At 40.8% G+C, this 26,164-nt stretch overlaps 1 protein-coding gene across 1 annotated transcript; it reads left to right on the top strand.

Annotated features, from left to right (window-relative positions):
* Positions 1–1,131: 1,131 nt before the first annotated feature.
* LOC108238254 (carboxyl-terminal PDZ ligand of neuronal nitric oxide synthase protein-like) lies at positions 1,132–24,318 on the top strand. Its single transcript, XM_017420217.3, has 10 exons — positions 1,132–1,691; positions 2,245–2,316; positions 6,650–6,742; positions 7,910–7,968; positions 8,064–8,172; positions 10,848–10,983; positions 11,352–11,473; positions 16,130–16,291; positions 17,139–17,307; positions 18,746–24,318. Exons 1-10 carry the CDS (start codon positions 1,587–1,589, stop codon positions 19,255–19,257), a joined length of 1,539 nt encoding a protein of 512 aa, XP_017275706.1. The 5' UTR covers positions 1,132–1,586; the 3' UTR covers positions 19,258–24,318.
* The last annotated feature ends 1,846 nt before the right edge of the window (positions 24,319–26,164 follow it).

The raw sequence follows: 26,164 nt of genomic DNA, 5'->3' as shown, positions 1-26,164 counted from the left end.
TCACTCTTTTCTCTGAACACATCATTTGGCCTTTGCAAATTTGCTGTGAAGGTAACAGTAACAGCTTCTTTTTTTTTTTTTTTTTGACAAATGGTCTCCACTGTGCACATTTGGGCTTCCTCTTTCCATAAACTGATAGCTATTTGTGCGTCTTAAAGACATGTTACATAGATTTTCCTACTTCCTCACTGCCAGCTGCAGAAACAGAGGAATGGAAACATTTCCACTTTGTATCCACACACCTTATTTCAGATTTTTGACCAATCACATGGTAGCTTTTGAACACCACCTAAAAAACTAAAATTCTGCGTAGACGATGTGTCAAGGACACGCTGCAGGAACTCCCAAACTAGGACAGTGAGGAGGGAGAAAATGATGTCATAGTTTTCTCACAGCCCTGGGAAAGAGAGCAGTTTTCTCGCTTCTTGCGAAGTATGTCAGCCTTAATCACACCTTCATGCATGTGACCAAATCATCTCTCTGTGGGCCAATCAAACAAACACCCCAACGACCACCCGGGAGGGAGGGGAGGGAGATTAATCTGCATGAAAATTTAGCTGCACAGCAGAGCAGCTCATGCAGTTTAAAGAAAGCTCCCCGGATGGCAAGTGACACGTGTTCACCTACAGAATAAAAGTCCCTCGTTTTGTTGGGTTTTTTTTTTTTCATTTTCTTTTATGTAACAGAGCTATTTTGCTCTGTGTGCTTCTGGGCGTGCAATTCTTTCGAAGCCATTACAATCAATGAATTTTGTGGTGAGGACAACGCTTCATGTTTTACATTTAAACAACCAGGTTTAGTGGAACAAAATGCCATAACTAAATAAAATAAATCTAACATTTCATTTCTCACTGTTGGCATAACAGATTTGCTCTGAGCCTGTATACTCAAAAGTTACCACAGCTCCGACTACACACACACACACACACAACATTTATTGCTGAGTAAACTGGACCCAGAACAATAAAGATCAGACCTTGGGCTTTGTTTTTAAGGTTTTTATTGGCCCTTAAGAACTCCTAAATGTTGTCTGCAGTTGTTGGTAACATTGTGAATTTTGCAGAAGGAAGTCAAGGACCCTTGAAGGCTCTTCGGGAGACCCAGGATCTCAGCTTGTTTGTTCCTTCAGATGCCACTAGATGTCACACAAACAACCAGCAGCTGCAGCTTCTTTCAGTGCTTCATCTTTTATGGTTTAAAAGCTCCTTTAGATTTTACTAAACGATCGCCTCCTCTGGTCAAAAAATAACCCCGGGGTTTGATGCTACAAGGTGAGAAAAAAAAAAAAATCATGATCATCATGTGTTGAATCCGTGCGTCATCAGGACACTGGCGGCGGCTGCGTGTCCTCCGTGCGTCAGCGTCAGAGTGAAGCGGCTCCATCAGCGCATCCACCGATCCCCGATCAGCGCCTTAATTAACCCCAGCAGCCAATCAACCAGCGGCGACCGGTGCGCGACCGGAGCGCGTGACCCCCGCGTCCCCAGGGAGGAGGAGGAGGAGAGGGAGGAGGTGGCGGAGATGCGCATATCTGCAGGTCTCTAGCGCGGTCGTAAAGCAAGTCCGCAGCCGAGCCGAGCCGAACCATGCCGGGAGTCACCAAGTACAACCTGGTGGACGACGCGCTGGATCTGAGGCTCCCCATGCACAACGAGGAGGTGTTCAAGCACGGGGTCTGCTTCGAGGCAAAGGTAAGATTGCCCCCCACCCACCAGTGCAACAGATAGTGGCTGACAGGAAAGAATCAGGTCTGTTGGTCCAAACACTTTACATCTTTATCATCACATCTGCTGCTCCACGGCCTCATCAGAACTGTGGTCATTATCTGCAGCACTGGAACAATTATTCATTCACTTTACAAGATTTCTCATTGGAGCTTTTTGTCTTTGTATCTGGAGGCTGATGGTCTTTTATTCCTGTGTGGGGACACTGAAGGCACAACAAATCCAGCAGCACTTCTGTCAGTTTAGGTGTCGCTTTTGCACTTAATTTTCAGCAGCCTGGCAGACTGTTGGCCAACAAAACAAATGATGTCATCACAAGTTGATAGTGATCTTCTCATCAGGGATTTCTCAGAGCTAAACCTTTTTGTTTGATTTCTTAAAAGCCCGTGAAATTATCACTGCTGGCTGCCTGATTGTGTAGATATTTGCATGTATTTGCACTGAGAGACGTGATGAAACGGTATGAAACAGAACCAGCCTGGATGGGTTTTATCGGTTTGTGAACTCCTCTGTGTTTCAGTACATTGGCAGCTTGGAGGTGGGCCGCCCCGGCAGTCGAATGGAGATCGTCGCTGCCATGAGGAGAATCAGGGTAAGATTTAACAAAATAGATGCTCATCCTGAAGTTCGTCTCGAACTAGCTATGAATGAGTAGTTAAAAGGATGTCCCAGCCATTTTCAGGGTTCTGTGTAAAAGTTGTGAGCGACAAATATCTTACCTGTTGTAGATAGCTCTTCGAGCAAACTCAGTTTGGAGAAATGGAGTTCAGCTCCGACAGGACTGATGAGCTACCAGCTAATCTGACAACTCCAGTCTTCAAAGTTTTATACAGGTTCATGAGAACTCTATTTCATAGGCACTCGGTTTTACATCACATGGTAATTTACATTGAATTTTATGGTTATATGTGAGCGCAAATGACCCCAGCAGCAGCGAGGTGTAGCTCTCCCAGTGCAGCCCGGGGCCACTGCGGGGCCAGAAACTTCATCCTATGTCAAATGAAATAACTCTGTAATGTAAAATCAGTGATAATGTTAAGCAGGGCTGGACATCCGGCAATTATTGTCATCACGTAAATTAAATTTACGATTTGAAATCTGGTTTTATTTTAAATGAAGTCATTAGCAGAGTTGTACAGCCCTGTCATATATCATCTATATGACAGGATCACCTCTCTGACAGAGACGTTTGTCATTTCAGATTGTTAAATGTTTCTATCACAGAGTTTTTTTGCGGACTGAGCCGACCCGCATGATGGGTGTGGTCTCAGTTGAATAGCCCTGATGTAAAGGTTCACAAAATAGCGTATGCGTGAACTATTATGACCATTTGAAGATTGAAGTTGTTTTAAAACAGCACAATTTGCTTTGAAAGTGGGCCCATTATGACACTACTTCCAAGCTGATATTGGCTTGTCTTTCAAAGCTTTTCATCATTCGTTTTGGTTATTTCAGCAGTGATATTTTGAAATTCCTGCTGGACTTACCCCATTCTACACTGGAGATGTTACAGCTAGCTACTGATGCAATTAGTGCTTGCAAATAGCTGCAGATTTCTATGAAATAACTGTAAAATGAAACTGGTGGTGGTGTAAAAGCCTGTAAAGTAGAGTTTGTATGAAACGCTTTTATATTTTTGAGATTAAAGTTGTTTTAGCAAACCACTTTGGTCTTTGCTGCAATCAGACTGGCCATTAGTTTGTTAATCCGGTCAGAATTCAACTCTGTTTCTCCAAACTGAGGTTGTTCAAAGAGCTATGTACAACAGGTAAGATGTTAAATGTTCATAAAACCTCCACAGAACCCCACTTCAGGATGGTTTAATACCGCTTTAATGGCATGGCGTTTGCACTACACGTTACTTTGCTGTATTCTGTGCTTTATCTCAGATCTACAGCCTCTTTTCACCCAGCCTCTTTTTCAATCACCTGCCGTTGAAGAGCAGCTCTTTGGTCAGATTCAGTGCGTTGTCAGGAAAGATTTAAATCATGCAATGGCATCAGGAGCGGGGGGAAAAAAATCTCCATGTCTTCATTCTTCTGCACAACACCAAGCCAGTGAAAGCACTACTCCGACTCTGCTGCACATCCCGACAGCGTCACACAGCAGTAGAGCCGAGAGGATTTAGCTCCTCGTCAGCTGTTATATCTAATCTAACAACCAAGTTGTTAGCCGGAGGTCAGCCACACTGACACCCAGGAAGGAAAGCCTTAATCCTGATCTCTTGCCAGGAGTGTGCAATAAGGGCCATTTTACTGATGTGGCAAAGATTTATTGCAGCAATGCTGAAGGCTTGGATTTCTTCAGTGATGGGTTGTTGTGTTTTTTTTACATCTTTTAATAGACTGCAGAGAGATTTTCAGACTTCAGAAGTCGTTAAAAAGCAGCTCAAATTAAAAAAAGATAAACTCAAACAAGACGTTCGAGGTTAAGAGATTTCTGGATAAATGTGCAGTTTCTGTTTACATCTGCATGAACAAATCCTAATTAAACACTTGTATTGTGAGCTTTTTATTTTAAAGCAGACAGTGCTGAATGATAAAGAGAAGCGCACGTTGTTTAAAGAGATCAAGAATAAAAATGTGTCACAGCAGCTTCAGAAAACGTTCAGACCTCCTTCACTTTTTTACGGTGTTGTTTCAGCCGGATGCTACAGTCATTTAAATTAAATTTTTCAAAATCTACATTTAGTGCCCCATAATGACAAAAATAATACAGAAATTTACACGTTTTTGAAAATGTATTGAAAAAGAAAAAAGAATATCACATTTCTAAAGGTATTCAGACCTTTTGCAATAACACTTTAAATTGAGCTCAGGTTCCTGTCATCTCTCTCTCTGCTGATGTTTCTACACCATGACTGGAGTCCACATGTAGAGAATAAAAATTGATTGGACCTGATTTGGAAAGGCACACACCTCTCTGTAGAAGGCCTCCAGCTGACAGTCAGAGCAGAAACCAAACCATGAAGTCAGAGGAACTGCCTCAGAGCTCAGAGACTCAGATCTGAGGAAGACTACAAAACGTTTCATGAAAGTCCACCTGAAGGACTCTCAGACTGTGAGGAACAAGATCCTCTGGTCTGATGAAACCATGACTGAACCTTTTTGGGCTCAGTTCTAAATATTTTATGTCTGAAGGAAACAAAGCTCTGCTCTTCACCTGCCCAACACCATCCTAACAGCAAAGCATGGTGGGGGCAGCATCGTGTTGTGGGGATGTTTTTAGCGGCAGGGAGTGGAAGACTGGTCAGGGATGAGGGAAAGCTGAATAAAGCAACATATAGAGAAATCCTCAATTAAAATCCTGTTCCACAGAACTCAGTAACTCAGACTGAACCGAAGGTTCACCTTCCAACATGACAACGACCCAAAGCACACAGAGACACACAGGAGGGGCTGAGGGACAACTCTGAATGTCCTAGAGTGGACCAACAAGAGACCTGATCTGAACCCCATCAAATATCTGTGGAGAGAACTGAAAATGGCTCCATCAGTGGTCCTCATCCATCTGAAATGAGCTTGAAAGAAGCTCAGCAGATCAAAGAACAGCAGAAAATCCTCCAACCCAGGTGTGCAAAGTTTGACACATCAAACCCAAAAACACTCAAAGCTGAAACTGCTGCCAAAACGTGCTTCAGCTCAGGACTAATACTTAGGGAAATGGGATGTTTCAGGTTTTTCTTTCTAATAAATTTACAAAATTGTATACAAATCTGTTTTTGTTTTGACATTATGGTGTACTAAGGGAAGATTATTGAGAAAAAACAAATGAATTTAAAACATTTTTAGCATCAGGTTACAACATAACAAAGCTGCAAAAAAGCAACCAGGATTTATAAAATACCTCCGGAAGACACTGATTAAATCTCAAAATTCTGCAGGCTCTTTGTGAGCAAAAGTGGTAATTTCAAGTCTGCCCTTCTGAGGAGGGACAGAATATTTAGGGCATAATGAGTCCTCAAAACACTCCCAGCAGCTCTCAGATAAGAATGGGGGTTCGCTGACTCAACCTGTGGCAGAGGCGCTCGCATCGCATAGTTTCAGGCTGATGTGCATGAAAACAGGAGCGCTCCCCGCGTTCCACTTCGCCTCCCTCTGACAGCTCTGTGCACCCAGACGGATGGTCGTCCTGGCCCAGTTTATGCGAGAAAGCACGTTAAGGGATCCGTGTCTTTCACCTGGAAATCTTGAACTCCCACACAACAACAAGGTGGATTAACTGGCTGAGAGCACAAGTCAAGAAGTCGCGCCCTTATAGACTCACTGCTTTGGATTTTTCTCGAAAAGCTAAACTCACAACCATCACTTGTGCTGCTGATACCAAAGTTCCCAACATCCTCTCCTCTGTGGTGTTAATAGAAGACAAGAAGACAGCTCCAGTCCTGCTGAAAGTAAAAGCCAGCTCTCAGACGTTTTTTTTGTTTTTTTTTCCACAAATCAAAGTGGAGATGACAGAGAATATTCAAGTGCAGTCTGGATGATAGTTTGTTCACTCTCTGAATTTAAAGAACTTCATCTGATCAGCTCGTCATCTGAAGTTGGACTTTGAGTCTTTAAAGCACATGCTTTTTTTTTTTTTAAATAAATCGTAGTTGTTTTAATCTCCGTGCACTGATATTCAGAGCCTGCAGTGAAAGTATTAATCACGCAGAGGGATGAAAGTGTCTCACTCATGTCTGCCTCCCTCTGGGGAGTCTGCTTTTAAAGGCTTAAAAACCATCCTGAAACAGAAGCTGACAGTTTCTCAATGTTTACTTAATCTCACATTTCCCCCGAGATGGAGATAAAAATATTCCGCCTCTTTCTTTCATCTGTAAAAGCCTCCATCTCGGCTACAATATTTAACAGGAATCAGCTTGTTTGGATTGAATTTTAGGCTGATTTCTGGGTTTGTGTGTTTCTTTTTTTTTTCTTTCTCCGCAGTATGAATTCAAGCTGAAAAACATAAAGAAAAAGAAGGTGAACATTCTCGTCTCCACCGATTTTGTCAAAGTGCTCCTGCGCAAAAAAAAGAAGGTACGTTTTATCCCCCACCTCCACGAACGGTGGGGGATCATGTAATAACCCATATCTGTGTGTTCAGTCAATCCAAAATGCAGTTTTTAAATGATTTATTAAGGAACAAAAGCTATCCAGCTTTTAGCTTTTTTCACTTAATAATTGAAATCATTTAAAAACAGCATTTTAGATTTACTCAGGTTGTCTTTGATATTAACATTTGCTTGATGATCTGAAACATTTTAAGGGTTAAAAATGAACAAAAACAGAAGAAATCTGTAAGGGAGCAAAAAATCGCCTTTAAACACTGACAGACAGACCGGGGGTGACCCAGGGGTTCAGTGTCTTGCCCAGAGACACGTCGGCATGTGGTGGGGATCTGCTCACCAGCTCCTCAGTTGGCTGACAGCCGCTCTTCCTCCTGAGCCTCAGCTGCCCACATTCTATCACACCATATATGAAGTCCAACAACTAAAATCGTTTGCCCATTTTGCCAGTTACTGTGAAAACCACTTGCCTTTTAGTTCACCCGAAGCCCGAGTCCTGTTTCCTAACCTCCACTGTCCTCTTTCAAAAGAAAAGGCAGAAGGTGTAGCCGTGGTGGTGTTAAGATTGCTGCCTGAGGTCCTTAATGGAGTCTTTCAGCTTTCTAAAAACCTACGACAAATTAGAACCAAGTGACATGTTTGACACAGTTGAGCATTTTTTTTGTTTATTTTGCTGCTAAATGATAGTTTCCATGTCAAGCAGTTTGTCTGTTAGCAAAATATTTCACGAACCACTGGATGGATTTTAATGAAACGCTCAGAAAGTAATTATTGGATGTACATCTACAATTGGCACAGCCGCCACAGCTAATCAACCTCAGCAGACACGGAAACTGAAACCTTGTCCATGCTCTAACGCTGCAATTGTATAATGAAGGAATGTCAGCTGGATACCTCGTGGGTTGGGGATGATCCCTATTGATTTCAAGGTCACGGAGTCAAAAGTCAAGGTCACAGGTGAACCCTTGTCTGTGCTCTAACTCTAGACACATATTTCAGGATTATTGTGTGAGGGAATTCATGCTTTGGATTTTGTTTGCTTATGTTCTGACAGGTGTATTAAGTACCGTTGGTGGTATTCCTGTTGTATTTTTTTGTCCTTTGTGTCTGATTATGTCTGGGGTTTTTGTTGCTACAGAGAAAAGGGTGGTCCTGGGACGAAAACACCGTCTTGGTGACACAAGATCCCATCCACAGGTGGGCTGCCTTCATTCTCTTAGGAAAACATACGGCACACTTTATATTAAATTGGTTCATCAACAATCAACTGACCTGCTTTCGTGTGTTGTCAGGATCTTCTATGTCTCACATGACGCTCAAGACCTAAAGATTTTCAGTTACATAGCAAGAGAAGGAGAGAGCAACGTTTTTCGCTGCAATGTGTTCAAGTCTAAGAGGAAGGTAAGTTGTAAGATTTTGTTAGATTTATGTGAGGTCACGCTTTGCTGCTTTACACTATTTGTAGTGTTTGTCTAAAGCTGTCAGGAACTGCGTTTGATTGAGTTTGTTTGTGCATTCATGAAGCTTTTGATCATTTCTCTGCCTGCTGTCTCAGCGATCATTAGTCCTGAGCCACTCATGGCCAATACATCAGGCTCTTCATGTGTGTAATCCGGAGAAGAAAATGAAGCACATGTTCCGCTCCACATATATGCATAATGAGCCGAATTTTTTTTTTTTTCCTCTACGACAAAAACAAAACATCAGAGGTCGTCTCCCATCCCTTCACCATGGATACCAGGCCGACGGTGACTGAATGAAACTGAATACTAATCATTCTAGTGGGAAGAGAGAAGGAAGAGGGCCTCTTTCGTTCTGCTCTTAAAGACATTTTCACCACTGCTGAACGAAACACCCACAGCTCTGTCAGGGACACAGTCAGCGGTGTCTTCCTTCCTGCCCGAGGTTGTGAAGCCTTATCTGCGCGTTGCAGACTGAGCATGTGTGCTGAGTAGGAGGAGATGGATCAGCTGATAAGAGGAGATTTGATTTATTTTCATCGCAGCACGTTGTGGCGCAGGACTTCGATGTCATCTCATCAATGAAGCCTTTTGTCCTAGAAGATTGTCAGTTTCACTTTGCAGCTCTAAAGCAAAGTGGATCGCTCTATATTCTGTATCGAGGGAACATAATAATCAATTTCCCCTCTGCATTTCTGGTTTTGTTAGGTTTTTTTTTGTTTATGCATTCAATTAAACATCTTTGAAGCTTGAGCCACCTTGACATATTGACTGAATGCCTCTAGGCGGGATAATCCTCAAGAGGCAGGTGGCCCTGAATTTATTTTGACGAGGCTTCTGTCAGAGCCCAGCATGGAAAACATCACATTTAGAGAGACTGAGGAAGGACATGGTGGATAACCTGTCATTCCTTCTGAATTAGGAGCACATTTTAAGGCTTGAAATTGATGATGGAAGTCCTGTTGTCTGGATTTTCTAACCTGTGTGCACAGACTAAGCGTTCAATGACCCCCACATGTGAGGAAAACCAAAGTGCTGTACATGATGACAGTATGGGACTGGGATTAAATTGACATAACATAGTATCAGCAAATCATCAAAGACAGGTTACAGTCAGAGGAATTTGTTGTGTCCTCAGCTCTCTGAGGTGTCCTCATTAGGTGTAACAGAATTGTACATATTTGTTCACAGTTCAGATTTTGTTGCCCTTTAAGTGATCCAGCCTGACGAAAGCTGTTCTGTCTCACTGATAAGCTTTGTTCAAATGAGCGCTCTCTGATAATCTGAGGTTAGACAGATTCTACCGCTCGGATCTGTCTCATCCCTGGGATAGTCTACTTGACATTTCTATTGTAATAAATTGTTACAAATCAACAAGCTGCGTCTTCCCGTTTCCCTTATCTTTTACCACAACAGTTTTGTGGGTGATTTTTTATTTATTTATTTGCCTGTAAGTCTGTGTGTGCTTGTTTGTTAGCAAAGTAGCTCAACAGATTTTAATGAAACTCAGATATTAATCAAGGTATAGAACCGGTTAGATTTAGGAATTTCACTCCATTTAAGATGGCCGCCACAGCTAATCCAACACAAAGATGGTTACCAGTTTCGCAGTTATTGTGGTAGAATTTGGGGTGGTAGTAGCTGAGAGTCATTGCGACACATACTTTGCACGCTAACAGATCACTCTAGATTTTATTGCCTGACGTCACTCAAAACGTTTTTTAGGATTTGACTAAAACGACTTTCTCAGTCATTTTTCAACATCAAACGATAGTTTAATACGCTGGCATGAAAGATAATGAGCGATATGTGTTGCTTCAAGAAAAGCTGGGCCTTTAATCTGATAATTCATTCTATGAAGCTCTGTGGGATGTCCATATTGAGATATGTTTTTATAATCCATCCCCGATCCGTTCTCTTCCACAACTCTGTCTCTGACTGGTGTGGAAAATTCCTTGGGCTTCATGATGTCTCTTGCTTGGTGGTGGTTTTTACTACTTGGAGGTGTTGGACTGGTGTTGACTCTGGGGGCTAACAGAGCAGGTGTTTATATACTGAGATCATCTGACATTTAGATCCCCCACAGGGTCTAATTAACTACTTTTCAGTTTCACCTTTTTTAGAATTGTCTAACACAGTTTTGCCCCCATTCATATAAAATAAACTGGAGTGTTTTGTCTAATGGATTAAAATCCATTTAAACTCCAGGTTGAAAGCACACAAAAAATAAGAAGAATACCTAGAAGGGACTTTACTGTGTTTCTTGTCTGAAAAGGACTAAAGTTGTGTCTAAACCAGTGACTTCTTTTATGTTTTAGATTTAATGTTAATCTCAGTGAAACTGTGATGGATAATGTAGTGATGAGAGGCACACTGAGCTTCTCACAGTCATATATGTCTCTGAAATAAACAAACACATCAGAATTTATTCCAAAAACTTATTTTTTTTTTAACTCTGTTCATTTCTTACCTTTTGCTTGACTTTGCCTTTCTCATTACCTGTGCAGAAACAGGCAAACTCGTCTCCCTTGGCTCTGTTTTCCTTCCTGCTGTGGAACCTTTGCATGTCTTAATATTGTGCTTCTCGCCGTTCTCTCTCTCTCCCTCCCCTCTCAGTCTCAGGCCATGAGGATTGTGCGGACGGTGGGTCAGGCGTTTGACGTGTGCCACCAGCTGACCCTGCAGCAGAAATGCGACGAGCAGGAAGACGAAGAAGAGGGGAAGTCGGAGGAGCCAAAGGCGGCGGCGGCAGGTGACTCACACCTTTACTGCATCTATAAAATGACTCCCCTTCTGTCAGGGCTCCTCCCTGTTGTCACACATCCTTTTTTTTCCTCCCAGTTTCACACAAGAGCACCCAAACTCCTCAGGCCTTCCTCTGCTTTGTTCGTAGCAGTCTGCGGAAGGATGTCATTATCTTCCACCACTTTTTTTTGTCTTCACGTTGAAGCTGAAAATTGTTGTTTTTTTTTGTGAGCCAAACCAGCCACTGATCAAAAAGCTCCATTGTGTGGGCTCCTGGCATCTCTTTGCTCGCTGATGCAGCAGCTGTCACTGCCTCTAGATGTGGTGCAAACTCCTAAATCAAAACCAGCATGAAAATCTCTTGTCACTCTGCAGCGAAGGAGAGGCTGGCGTTGTCGGAGGAGACAGACCTTGAAGCCACCACAGAGGAGAGCATTGAGTGCGTCTCCTCATCAGACCTGGAGAAGAACAAAAAGGACGAGGCCCTCGGAGGGAAGGTAGAGTGCCGAGGTTGTCCTTGATCATTTCAGTTTCACTCGCACAAAGAGCCCCGCTTTATTCACACTTCGTTACGAAGAGGTTGGTTTTTTTTTTACCTTGCAGAGACGTTTGGCTCTATCCTTCATGCAGAATGACTTTGTCAAACTTAATAATCTAGTCTCCTTTCAACCTAAGTAAAATATTACTCCAGATCCATACGCTGATCGAAACTCTCAGAAAACTCTTATTGGATGTACGTCTACAACTAATTAAACTTTGGAGGAGTCAAACTTAGCTGTAGTCTTCTGAAGAGGCTTTCTGAAGGTGAAAGTTAGGTAAGGTTTTGTGCAGACGTCAGCTGTTTATTTTTTATTCTGACTGCAGTCCTTGTACCTGACAATTTTCAGATGAATGTCTTTTTTTAAGCTAAGCCACTTAACACTGACTCGTGAATCATTCAGACATAAAAAAGCCATTAAACCCCCACCTGTTGCCCCCCGCTCCTCAACACAAACCACACAAACAAAAACACTCACCACTGAAACGCACTTAGCAATAAAAATGAATTTTTAATTTGAGAGGATACAATTTTCAATATTGAACCTTCTGAAGTTTTTATTGTGATTGGTTCCCTAAGATGACCTCCTGTGTTTTCATGGTTTTCTTTAATTCAACAACTGAAATTGTCAGTGCCTTTGTGAACCAAGGGCATCACTCCCAGCTGCTAACCTGACAATTTGCTCACAGCAGGAGAGTTGATTACGTGTTGGCAGACAGCATTCGCAAGAGAGTCTCCAGAAACATGTCTCGAAACATTGTTGGGGTTCTCGTGTCCTTGTGAATTGCAGAGATTTGTGGTCTTGTAGTTTAATTTTTACCGTATTAAAAGCAAAAAGAAAGTGCAACAAATTTTCTCTCAAAATGGTCACAGAGTTGTCACAGAAGTTGACCAGAGCTAAAAACTACATAAAAGCTAAATAATATTATTTAAAAAAATCCAAATCTGCCTAGTTTCAATTCAAGAGTATATGATGTGGGCAGCAAGACGATGTGCACAAATTCGAATGCAGTTTGACAAGCAGTTCACATGAAAATCTTTTTCTAAATTTGGCCACACACAACACGGCTTCGCGGCTCGCCGAACCCTTGCTTTCAAACAACCAATTTTTTTGAGCCTGCAACTGAAAATTTGCAAATTGTCTCGCAATTTTGAGTTGCAAACTCGTCTCCAACCACGGCGGCTGTTCGGGTCGGCCATTTTAAACTGTGACAGAGTTCTTATTCAAAGTGCACCCTTTTCCAGTGTTGCTGGAGATTGCTGATCAGCTCTCATCATCTCTCCTGCATGAATGGGTCCGCTTCTTAACTAAAACAGTGTTTCCCAAGGTCGGAGTCGGGACCCCAATGTTGGTCATGAACCAGGAGTGAGGGGCCTAATAGCATGTTTTTGCAATAATGGTTATAAATATAAATAGCTAAATATATTATAATGCTTGTTGGTTTCCTGTTTCTTGCTGTTTTTAGCTTGTTAGGAATGTTTGCACACTCTAACCAGCTATAGTTGGGATCAGAAATCTCTGCTGCTCTTCTTTTTTTGAGGGTCAAAAGCTGAAAGGATTGGAAACCACTGTTGTGGAATAAATTGAAGCTATGGGAAAGTCCTAACAAAATACCGGCTAGCCACAAATCCAAGTGTGGCAGCTTGATCCAATTGTCTGTGGTAATTTATGCTCTTATTTTGTTTGGGAGGATTTAAAGATTTGCGGTTATTCTAACATGAAAACTCTGTACTTGTGTTAAATATAGAATACCATAAATCTTCTGCCCAAGGACCTCAGACAGAAAATGTCAGACTGGTTATTTTCTTTTTCTCTTCAAAGCAAAACTACTCTAGCGTTCAGTGCCCCAACAGAAAACAGAATAAGACGAAACATTTTAAGACAAGTAACCTGTGCGTTAGTTTTTATGTCTTTTTGCCAGTATTTAACTCTGGGCCTTTTCTAAATACCTTGTTACAGGCAATCAACCAACTAATCAACCAATTAATCAAGCAATCAGCCAACCAATTATAACCAAACAAATAAATAAATAAAAACGTTTAGCCCTTTATTACTAGCAGCCTGTCCCCAAAACTTTTGTTTTTCCTCCTTTCCTTAGTTGAATTTACAGAAATATCAAAGATAAGACATTTTGACAGCCAGAAAACAATAATTTTGTCCCAACAGGGTGATTTTGCAAAAAAACAAAAGGATACAAAAAAGCCTGAAAAACAAAATATACACATGAGCAGCACTTACGAGTTGTATTTGTTAATAAAAGTTACGACATTAAAACGATGAACATGGAAAGTGACCAGCACACGAATGTAAACCAGTCAGAAGTGAGCACTTTCTCCCTTGAACAGGATTTATTTGAACAGATCTTTTCTCTTTTTTTATCAAACTTAAAAGGAAAATCAGATCTTAAAGGAAGAAAAGTCCTGCTGATCAAGAATCCCCAACTCAAAGTAACACATGCTGAAGGTTTAGCTCCATAAAAACCTCAGCTGAAGTTCGATAAATGGCTCAGAACGACTCACAGCTGCAGTTTTGGTGGCTTGTTTGCAGGAGAAGGAATTTAAAAAGCTCCACATGGTCTCTTTAATATTGATGGGATCATATGATTTATTGATGAACCCACAGCGCTTCTCTGCTAATCCTAAGATGTCTTACAAGCCGCCGTCTGTCCTCCGATATTTGACTGCTGCTCACTTAGTCTCTGAGGCGCCAACAGCTTTGACACTGCAGGAGAGAAAAGGCTGGTTGTAAAAAGCAGAACTTTTAAAGTGGGGTTCTGTGGGGAGTTACGAGCAATTGGTGTTTTATCTGTTGTAGGCAACTTTTTGAACAACCTCAGTTGTCAGAAATAAAATTTAATTCTGACAAGACTGACGAGCAGCAAAGACCAAAGTGGATTGGAGCCAACGTAAAGCAGATTTTTTTTATTTTAGAGCTGTTCATGTGACTTTTTTTATTTTTGTTTTTATTAACATCACTTTTGCATTACTCGGTTATTTGCATATAATCTTGTGAGTTATTTGCAAGCGCAAATTAAGTTTTTTGTTTTCTTCTCTACTATGAAGCCATGCAGTTTAGTGTTGTCTCACTGAAGTATGGAAGATCTTCCTTCAAAAAGACATCATCTGGATGGGCGATATAACGTTCTTAAACCTGTATATGCTTCTCTGCACAATGGTGCCTATCCAGATGTGAAAGTTGCCTCATAGACACTAATGCACCCCCATAACATTAGAGAGGCTGGCTTTTGAACAGTGGGCTGATAACAGGCCAGGTGGTCCCTCTCCTCTTTAGTATGGAAGATGCGGTGTCTGTGGTTTCCAGAAAGAATTACAAATTTTGATTTGAACAGTTTTCCACTTTGCCTCAGTCTTAAATGAGCTTTGGTTCAGAAAATACAGCAGCATTTCTGGATGGTGTTCACATCTGGCTTCTTCTTTGCCTGATGGAGCTGTAAGCAGCATTCATTGATGACACAGTGAACTGTGTTTACAGGCAATGATTAGTGGAAATGTTCCTGAGTCCATGCAGTGATGTCCAGAACAGCGTCAAAATGGGCGTCCACTCCAGAGTAAAACAGCCAAACCTACCGTGCAAATTCTCTCACTGTGGCGACCCCTGAAGAAGGGAGCAGTCGAAAAAAAAAAACAAAAAAAAAACGTTGCAACTTTTTGCTGCTCCTTGTTGCTTAAATCAAATTTAAAATTACCTTACTTTTATCCTAAGAATTCAAACATTTGATATATGTACGGTGTTCCATTGTGAATAAAATATGGTTTATGAGATTTGCAAATCATTACATTATGGTTCATTTACATTTTACACAATGTCCAGACTTTGTCAGAGTTAGTTATATTATTTGTTCATAACTTTTCCACAGAATATCACCTAAAAATCTCTTTACAGGTTATTTGGTTAAAAAAATGCCAGGTAACAGGAATAATGATAATTACTGATGACATTACGTTGATCTTGCTATTAGCAGTGATCTCTGTTTAAAGGCTTTTAAATGTTCTGCTTCCCACCCACATTGATTCTTTTCAGCACCTTTGAGGTGGCTTTATTTCTTTACTTTCACTCTTTACTGCCATCAATTGTTTGTGCCCATACTTTGCCAAGGACTTGCAGTCGGACCAAAAACCAGCCAAACACTCCTGTGTTGATAAATGTGGAAGTTTTATTCCGTTTTTTATAAATGCAGTTAAAAATATACACTAACCAAGCAACAATGCAGCTACATTTGCTTCTTTTTTAAAGGTTTTATGGTGCATGTATGGTTCTAAACAAGTGTCCCATACTTGTATAGAACCTCTTTGAGGTTCTGCATATCACTTTCCAACCTGTGATGAAATATTTTGATTAAAACTATATGGACTGATTTATAAAAGCTGAAGTAAAAGTATTGTTTTACCCATCCAGTAGCTTTATAGTGTTCAACTAATAATCACAGATTTTCTCTGCTTTAATAAGTGAGCTACTGAAAGTATTTCAACATGAATGAAGAACGAACAGAGCACAATCAAAGACGTCTTGCTTGATAGAAATATCAGACATTCCAGCCTGATTTCGACCCTGTGAGAGGCAGCAGAGCTCAGTCTTCCTTCATTTTGACCGCAGGTGTCCAATGAGGACCCTCTTCTGCTGAGCTCCCCCACGCTGGGAGCCTCTGCATCAGGTCAGTCTGCAGCAGAGGCCTCCTCCTCTGCGGAGCATCAGGTCCAGCTCCTGCAAAAACAGCTGCAGCAGCAGGAACAGCAGGCGCTGGCGGCCTCAGCTCAGGTACTTTCTGTTTTCTTTGCTTTCTTTGCTTTTTTAGCGCTCGTCTCTTATCGACAAAAGCCAGGCAATAATGATTTTGCCTGTCTTTGTTGGCCAAATATTTCATTAACCAGTGGGCAGATTTGAATGAAATTTGCAGAAAGCACTTATTGGATGTACGTCTACAACTGATTACCTTTTGGAGTCAACCCAGTTTAATATGGCCGACACAGCTAATGAACTTCAGCAAATACAAAAGTGGCTATTACTCAGTCTATAATACAGACTAAAGCTAAAATTTGGTGTGGTAGCAACTGAGAATCATTCCAAATTTATACTCTGAGCACTGACTGATTGTGAAAGATATTTGTTAAAAACTTTGCCATTAACTTTTGTATTCAACCCTATCTGTCTGTTAGCAAAATATCTCATGAACCACTGGATGGACTTTAATGAAACTCTCAGAAAGTAAATGCTAAATGCACATTTATGATTGATTAAATTTTGAAGTCAATCCAATTCAAGATGGCCACTCCAGCTAACTGACTGACTGATATTGAGCTAAGGTTTGATGTGGTATTAGCTGGGAATCATCCCCAACACGTACTGTACTCTAATGTGACATAATTTTTTTTTCAAAGTTTGGCCAAAAAGGCTACAACTCTGTCATCTCTCAACATGAGATCATCTTTGATGAAAGGTGTCGTGTGCATTCCTCCAAGAAATTAAACTCTAATGTTTTGGGGTTTGCTTTCTGTTTGTTTTGGTTTTATTAGACTAGCAGAGACTTTGGCGCCACTTGTTGTTACATTATTGTAAGTTCCATTTAAAGGCTGATTATGTCAGATGTGTGTCCCGGTGTGTTCAGGTTCATGTGCTCCAGGAGCAGCTGTCGGTGGAGCTGTGTGCGCGGACCGAAGCCCAGGCCCGAGTGCAGAGGCTGCTGCAGCAGAACACCGACCTGCTGCAGCACATCTCACTCCTGGTCAAACAGATCCAGGAGCTTGAGCTCAAATCTGCCGGCCACTTAACTTCAAGTGAGTTTAAGAAGAAAAAAAAGATTTCTATTTAATTTTCTCTGAGCGTCCTTTCTGGCAAACAGTGTGTTTTTAATTCATTTTCATTTTATATTAACTTTTTTTTTTTTTTTTTTGCAAAAATCAAACCTGAAACCACAGCTTTTTTTTCATGTCTCTTTTGTTTTTTTGTTTTTTGTTTTTTTTTTGCTTCCTCTTCCTGATTTAACTCCTTTTTATCATCCACTTCTGGCATGTAATTAATTATCCCATGACAGGCTCCACAGATGTGTGTGTGTGTGTGTGTGTGTGTGTGTGTGTGTGTCTCTCTGCCAACAGCCAGCAGTGAAACGCTGCCGTGCAGGAATTACTTATCCAATCCTCTCAGAGCAGATATGATCCCACTCTGTGAAATGTCTTCTTCTTTGCTTTGATCACATCAAACGGGTCTTATGCTCCTGTTTACGCTGGGCTGCAAAAGTATTCACCTCCCTTTGGTATTTTATTTTGTATCCTCATATCTTGGATGTTAAATGGATTTTTAATTTGATTCTAAGTAATGGACACAAAAAGCACCAAATAAATGAAATTAAATTAGGGAAGAACATTATTTTAAATCATTTCAAAAAATGTAAAACTGAAAAATGGCATTTCTAATCTGCCTAATCTGTTCTAATCTAATGACAGTTCGAAGCTACTGGAGATTCGAACCAGGTGTGAATGATAAACAGAAGGCAAGGCAAACTAAGCAACAGAAAACACGTTTAACCCAAAGAATCTCTAAGTAAAAAAACAACAAGGAAAGAACATAATCAAACACCTAAACGCATTCAGTAACTCAAACACAAAACCCCTGGATCACAACAGGACCTCCGTCCCAGTCTCAATGCTCTGGAAGATTCAAACAGGTTCCCCTCAATTAATTGTCTGTATTTTGCTCCATCCATGTTTCCTTCCATTCTGACCTGTTTCCCAGTCAAAAACATCCCCACATCATGATGCTGCCACCACCATGCCTCACTGTGGGGTTGGTAATTTTAGCATAAGAGATGTTTGGTTTGGTCCAAATATGGCTTTGCCCTTGATGGTCAAAATGTTAAATTTTAGTTTCATCTGACTACAGCACCTTCTTCCACATGTTTGGAGAGTCTCCAGTATGGCTTTAGGTAAATTCCAGACAATCTGTTGTATTTTCTTCTTCCTGGTCAGACCCTCCTATCTGCAGAAGAGCTGCCCAGCTCCACAAGGGTCGTCTTTGGCCTTTTGGTTTCTTATCTGATTACGGCCCCCCTCACTCGTTTTGGTGGACAACTCTCTCTTGACAGGGTTGCTGGGGTGTGTGTGTGTGTTTGTGAATGCTTTTATGACCCATTGTATATGTGATTCACTAAAAGTCACTTTTTTGCTGTCAGTCTTTTACTTTTTCCTTCTGTCTCTCCTTAATTTATTTTCTTCTTAGTGGGCTCCCAGGACAGTCTTCTGGAGATAACTTTCCGTGCCAGGCCCTCCGGTGGGCCCTGTGCGCCTCTCACCCCTTCTTCGTCCACAGGCCCGTTAGCAGTTCAGTCCCAGCTCCAGGTGGGTGACGGAGCCTGGTTCTCTGCCCTGCCAGGGCCCTGCTCTCCAGGCGCCGACACCTTTCCTCTGGGGCCCAGCGGCAGTGGAGTTCGGCTTGAGTGCTTTCGTTTCTCCGCGCTTGGGTCGGACAACCAAGCGCCGGGTCAGGACACGGGAGAGACGCCCAGTGACGAGAGCTCGCTGCTGGGGGATCAGGTCCTGGGTGCCCTGGAGTTACTTCGTTTTAGGGAGTCGGGGATTGGATCGGAGTACGAATCAAACACAGATGAGAGCGATGACCGTGACAGCTGGGGGCAGGGGGAAGGAGCAGGGGCGGAGGTTGCAGCACGACTCCTAAATGTACTGAATGCAGACAGCCTGCCAGACTGCTTGGGTGATGAGATGGCTGTTTAGTGGTGCTCTGAAAGCAGCTCAAGGTTGCTTTAAACTTATGCATCACCATCCTTCACTAAGGACATTGTTATATATAAATGATTGTGGCAGGAAAAAAAACTGTTTAATTTGCTGGTAAAAAGTCTCTGTGACACACAACTATTCAGGCAAGAGTCTTTGAGACCAAACTGAGCTTTTCTGGGTTTTCCTTTTATTTCTGTCTGTTTCCAAGCAAAGTAACATATCCAGAAGTTCACATCAGAGGGAGAGCTTCTCTCCAAAAGACACTGTTTCTCTCCTGTCAGAAGAATCAACTCTTTCTTTGTTGCTTATTTAAATTGCAAACTTTTTTTTCTCTGCTTACCATGCTAGTTTATCAGGACCTGAAAACTGAATGAGCAGCAGCCAAAGTACACGTGTTTTTATCCAGCTGTGAAACAAATTTGTGACAAACAGTTTAAAACAATAGTCTGGTTATTTTTGAGGTAATGATTTGTCTAATAGTTATCAACGGTTAGTACTTATCAGGCCCTGTTTACACAGTAACAATCTCCTGAAAATATTATAGCTTTCCCGATGTTGACTGGGGAAAAGTTACACGTTTATAAGGTAATCCTGGGTCTGCTGAATGTGACACCAGCCTATGAGCCTGAAAGCAGTTACATCCAAAATGGTGAATCCATAGACGTTTGTTTGGACTGACAGTGAGGTTGGGTTGCTGCTACTTATTGAAAAGGTGAGTTACAAACAGCACTTTGCTATTCACCATTGTTACTGTTGTTAATCTACTTGGGCAAGCGCAGAAAAATGTTGCTTACGGCAGCCCGTAGAGCGCATGTGTGATTTCACATCGATGCCAGGTATCTCACTCCCAGTTTCGCTGTCAGAGAATCTGATTATTGTTGTCGTGTACACGAACAGGAACACGAATGTTCCAGTTGCACTTAAAAACAGTGTCGTGTAAACAGGGCCTCAGTCACAGAGTATGAAGAAAAGGGCAGAAGTCTTCATCCAGGCTCCACTAATGGCTAGTCAAACAAGGGTTTTTGTTTTTTTTTAACTTATAGGCTTATAAAAACAGCTCGCAAAAAATGACATACCAGTTTGAAAGAACGCTACATTAGTTGTTTAACCTGTACACTTTTGCATGACAATGTTTGTTTAGTTTGTTGCTGTTTTCTCAACTGAACAACGTTCATGATACTGAGTAAATATGTGTACGGAGCATAGACTATTATATGGCAATGGTAGAAAAATAAATGAGTTCTCATTTGGTTAGCCATTATCCTAGCCTAGATGAAGACATCTACCTTCTTTCCATCAGTGATATATGACGGATGTCACGGCTGATAAGGCACTAACTATTTGACAGAATATCACTTTAAAAATGACCTGCTATTCCTTTATTTGTTGGTGTTTAAAACTCAAAATGAACATCTGGTTTCTTCACCTACTTTAAAACAAATACATTTGCTTTGGTTACTTCTTTCTTACTGCACACTAATTCATTGTAAAAAAAAATCATGTCATATTTAAACTGTTGCGGTTCATCTTTTCTCACGTTTATTGTCAAAATGCCCCACCAAAAACAAAACAAAACCAACTAATATCTGTCGGTGTAGATTCTCAGTCATGCCGGATATGGCAATTTATTTTCTTATTTTTATCTCCTGCCACCAAAAAGGTGAAAGGCCGGCAACAATGCTTCTGCCCATCTCTGTCTGTGCATTTGTCTGTCTGCTACCAAAATATTTCATGAACCACTGAATGGATTTTAATGAAACTTTTCAGAAAATAATCAGATTTGATGTTCATCTACAACTAATTTATTTTTGGAGTCAATCCAATTCAAGATGGCAATCAACTTTAGCTAGTCAACCTTAGCAAACACAAAAAATGGCTATAACCTCGTGTGTACTGAGCTCAAGTGTAAAGCTGTACTGAGTTCCTTACAACATCCTCCAAGCTCTGACACATCTCACAAGATTTTGTATTATCACACAAGCTCTTTGGATGAGAAACAAAACATCTTCAAAAAACAAGAAAACAAGTCCCACGTTTAAAACTCAAGTAGTGTCTGCTGCAGCTTCTTTGTTAGACACTTGAAAGTTTAGTCGCTTGCTCCAAGAATGAATTCAAGACTTTTCGTCCACATTCGACATGTGAGAAAAAAAAATATAGATCCTTTTGTTTAAAAAAAAAAAAGAGTCTGTGTTAGATTGTTGTGTTGCTTTAAGGGTTAATGTTAATATAAATTCTTTTTTTTTTTAATGTGACCTTATTCCAGAGCTCCTAAAACTTGAACTATTAGATGTGAACGCTGTTGAAGTTTTAGGCTTCTGTCACAATGTTTTGTATTTGGCCACCTATGTTGGTGTATATTGAGTGGAGTTTTTTACATAGGTCAAAACGTGACAAAATCAGGTGTATGTTGTAAAATGTTAAGTCTTGTGATGTATATGACCTATTTGTAACATTCATGATGCATTCCTGTTACATATTGCAACAAAGGTTGGGAAAGTTACAGTGTACTAATGGTATAAGCATGGTGTATGCTACGCTGCCTTAGTGTAAGCATTTTGTTTCTGCTGATGTGACTTTTTGTTCTTACATGTGATGTTGCTGCAGGGTGTTTGTGGTGTTCACTAGCGTCTTCTTGTTTCAGTTCTTCCATCAGCCCGTGGTAATGACGAACTGTCAGTCTTCTGTCAGCATCTAGCTATGGTCTCACCCACCATCTTCCTGCTCGGGCCCTCTGTTGCTCTGCTCTGGAATATCTCAGTCTAACACTTTGTCTTTTGTTCTCCTCGACTTGAAGTAAAGTCCAAACCAAACCCACAACAGCAACTTGAACATCAATTTCTTCCAGGTTCATATATGTGGAATGAATGACCAGCAGAAAATGTTGGTCTTCATGCGACCGGAGACAGTACAATTGGTACACGAAAAACTATGTGTATACATTGTTTGTACTCTTACATTGACACTTAATCCACCAACACAATATGTACGCAGCAGCAACCACATGACACAATGAACAATGATGTATTTATGCAGTTCAGGTGCAAAGAAAATGAAGGAATAAACCATTGATAAACAGGTCCAATGAGACAGTTAGAAAAGACAAGCAATGGCAATACCTATTAGACATAAAAAACCCTCAAGTTCACTGTTCAGACAGTGTGTTAGCATAGTGTAACATGATATTATGTAATGTTATAGTTAGGTTACACTACACAGTCATTATTCAGGCATATGTGTGATGTTTATAAGTTGCTATGTTCATGTTATGGCTAGTGCTCAAAGTAGGGGAAAAGTAGAGGCAGTCCCATGTTAAACATCCACATCTTGTTTGGCCAAGACTTAGTTACCAACAGATTTACTGTTTATTTACAGTAAAGAGCCTCCTCTCTGTCCGTAGACTGTATATTACAGTCGTCACTTCTGCTGATTGGATTCCCAACACTCATCCAACTGTGCCTCTGACTGGCACCTTGTGCTAAACTTTTAACCAGTCATCGTGCCTCATGAGTCATGAGCCTGGTCCTCTAAAAGTGACCCAATCAGATTCAGCCAATGCCCTGTGGGTAATGTCGTTTAAGAATTGGCTTTAGGGTACAGTTGCTGAAACTGAAACTGAGTACCGGCCGTAAACTGTAAAAAATAAGAAGACCTCTGACCAAAACCAGAAAGTTGAATCCAGAAAGGGAGCAGCTTCCCTGCAGGCTGGTTCCAGTACAAGTTTTAAACAATCAGGACAATTATTATTCAGAAGATTATGGACGTGGACATAGATGTGGCCACAAGAGGAAAATAAACTGAAGCGACAGATAATATAAATGGTAACCAAAAAGCTCAAAAAAACTTCCAATTAGATCAGAGGTGAACTCCAAGGTCAAGGGTCATCTGTGTCAGATCACACCATCTGTCACTGTTTGAGCCAAAATGGACTTAATAGAAGACAACTGAGGAAGACACTAAATGATAAAAAGCCAGGCTGAAATTGGCCAAAATACATATTGAGAAGTCACAAAGCTTCTGGGAGAATCTCCTTTGGACAAAACTGGAGCATTTTGGCCACAAATCCCATCAGCTTGCTGTTCACAGACCCAAAAACTGGTTCACACACTGTAACAACGAATGCTTTTTACACAGAACACAGTTTCTCAGACTATGGTGTTTCTAGAGCTTTTATTCACAGAATTCATAGGACAGATAATGGAAAGTGACCCGCTTGGTTTTTGTCTAGTTTCTGCCAGAAAAGCAGACCAAGCTTTCCGACAAGATCAGACAAAGAAAAAAAGATATTTTCAAAATGTTTTAAACATCAGAATTATGCCCTTATTGCTGGAGACACTCAGATTTAAACACATAAACAGGCATAATGATATTTTATAATATACCTAAAGGTCTTGATTTGTTGCTTTTAAGCATTAAGATGGCAGGCGAGTGCTGAAATTCATCAAGTTCATTCAGAATGGTTTTGATATTACATTTCGATATTACAACAACATGTTGTTAAAAAGTCCCTGTGACAATCAATGACAAGTTCTCACCCTGAGAGGGCAGTTTTTTTATGAGAATATCCATCAAACATACTGTTTACAAACCTTTACTTGTGAAAAGTTTATGATGAACACTTTCATAATCTATTACTTATCATAGTGTGGATATGTGTTATTTACTGTGTTTTGGTCATTTCTTTTATTTGTTACATTCATCTGGACACTGTCTCAGTCATCTCTTCTAGGCAAAACTGAAGTCTTGCAACACTTTTTTGGATATTTAAATTTAATTATACATCTGTTTAAAACTGACTTACAGTCTGATGGTTTTATGACCTTGTGCGTTGCAAATAAAGGTTAGCATGACATTTTTCTATTTACAGAAATTAGTCTCGTGAAAATCACAAATCTGTATTGCATAACTGAACAACAATCTGTGCATTTTAATTACCATCTGCTGCCAAAAGGCGGGTGATGTTTTGTTTGTGTGTTTGTCTGTTAAGTTAGTGGCATATTTCATGAACCAGAGGATGGATTTTAACCCGATTTCAACGTGATTCAAGATGGCCACGACAGCTCCCCAGCAAACACAACAATGGCTATAACTCAGTTTTAAAGATAATGAGCTCAAATTTAGTTTGGTAGTAGCTGAATATCGTCCCCAGCCCAAACTCTGAGCACTAACAGATTGCACCCGACTGTTTGATATTGCGTGAGATTGTGCAGGCAACATGCATTCATTCGTTTTTTTATGTTTGAGCTGGTAAAGCTTTACACATTCTCAGACTGATATTTGTTTTTGGTTTATAATAAACATTCACAATCACCCAAATTTTTCCACAAATTGTTGTACACACAAAATACACCTTTGTGACTATTGAGACTAATTTCTCTCCATATTTTATTACAGTTTGTTCTGTATCCTGCTTTATGTGATTAATAAATTATTTTTTTTTCTGACTTGCTACGTTTTGGAGGAGATTACCAAACAGGACAGGTTCTGCTTTCAGTCTAGTCTCTGCTGCTTTAACAAGGAGCCACCTTGTACTGTCAGTGTTATTCATGCACGCTGCAGTCCAGCGGTGATCAACTGCTGTGTCACTGTTGCTCCTAAAGAGAATGCCTTGGGAAGTTTGGAAATGAGAGAAAAGTGGAGCCAAATAGCTATAAGACGTGTGTGTTTACTCAAATCCAACATCCTGGCTGTGAGTTTGTCCCATAAACTGTTGAACTGGGACGCCTCCTCTGTCCCGCTTAAACTCTTTCACCTTCCACCCCTGTTTCCTGAATGAAGCTCGTCGCCTCTTTCCCTTCCCTTCTTTCGCTCTTTCTGTCCGTCTCCCACATTTTTTCTCCAAGGTTATGTCTCCTCACAAGAATCGCGCTAAAAAGGAAAGAGCACTTACTTCGATGTTTCCCCTTCCCCTGTGGAATTAAATGCCCTTTCTCAAATACCATCTGCGGTCGTGCTGTGTGGAGTATTTTTGATGCGCCTTACAAATTACTGAAACGTATCGCGGGTTGATCTGAACTGAAATGTGTCACGGATGGAACAATGGGCAGCATCGGCTCCTGGGCTGACCTTTTCAAGGTGTTTTCTTCTTTCGTGTTGCTTAAGAAAATGAGATGCAGAAAGTCCTTTGTGAGGGTGATGGCTCTCTGTTATCATTAGAGCTCCACCAGCTGTGCTCATTATACAGGGTCAGCTCCCATTAAACACAGCATGTCTGCAGGCGGCAGTAGCTTGGTGTAAGCAGAAGAGCTGGAAAATATGAATAATATCAGCCATTACCCGCCCACATCCAGCCACGACATCCTGCAGCTCTGCTGATGCAGCTGCTGACACACATAGTGGGCGGCTTCCAGCAGTTGGCCTCTACTTTTATTTGCTTGATTAGAAAGAAGAATAGCCCGTGACGTTCTGCTCACCTTCTGCTGAATCCCCGTCATATATCTCTGTGTTCTGCTCGGGGTGGAATAAAACACCTGAGAATATAAAATGACTGGTTTATATAGTACATGGCTTTGTTTATCCCTTGGTTTGGTCTTTAGGAAGACTGAAGAGAATTACCTGTACCGTGGCATAAATGTAGTCTGAGGAATAACAATATCACAATGAACTTTAAGTGAAGCTTCATGCAAGATGATTTAACAAAGGAATATTTTGAAACAACTTTTAACCTTTATTCCTTTATGGAAAACATATTTGGTTGTAAATTATGTAAATACAAGAATCTTTTGAGATTGGGGCCTAGGTTTGGAGGTTATTAAGCACGCAAGAATGTTGGTATTTTAGGTTTAGAAAGCTAAGTTTAATTAGGAATTCACACCAGTAGAGAAGTTAGTGATTCTGCCGAACTGGCATGGTTAGTTTAAGGATAGATCAGATCAGTAAGGAAAGCTGTTCATAACTTTTTGATCCA

The sequence above is a fragment of the Kryptolebias marmoratus genome, linkage group LG20, assembly GCF_001649575.2.
Source record: "Kryptolebias marmoratus isolate JLee-2015 linkage group LG20, ASM164957v2, whole genome shotgun sequence".
Classification (NCBI taxonomy): Eukaryota; Metazoa; Chordata; class Actinopteri; order Cyprinodontiformes; family Rivulidae; genus Kryptolebias; species Kryptolebias marmoratus.
Note: the sequence above shows the minus strand (reverse complement) of the source record. Positions and strands in the feature narration are given on the sequence as shown.

Bases quoted from the DNA above. Each gene is read 5' to 3' on its own strand.
- LOC108238254 (XM_017420217.3), top strand. From the start codon at position 1,587: ATGCCGGGAGTCACCAAGTACAACCTGGTGGACGACGCGCTGGATCTG. The intron at 2,317-6,649 runs GTAAGATTTAAC...CTTTCTCCGCAG, and splicing joins CTGCCATGAGGAGAATCAGG to TATGAATTCAAGCTGAAAAA. The intron at 16,292-17,138 runs GTACTTTCTGTT...CGGTGTGTTCAG, and splicing joins CGCTGGCGGCCTCAGCTCAG to GTTCATGTGCTCCAGGAGCA.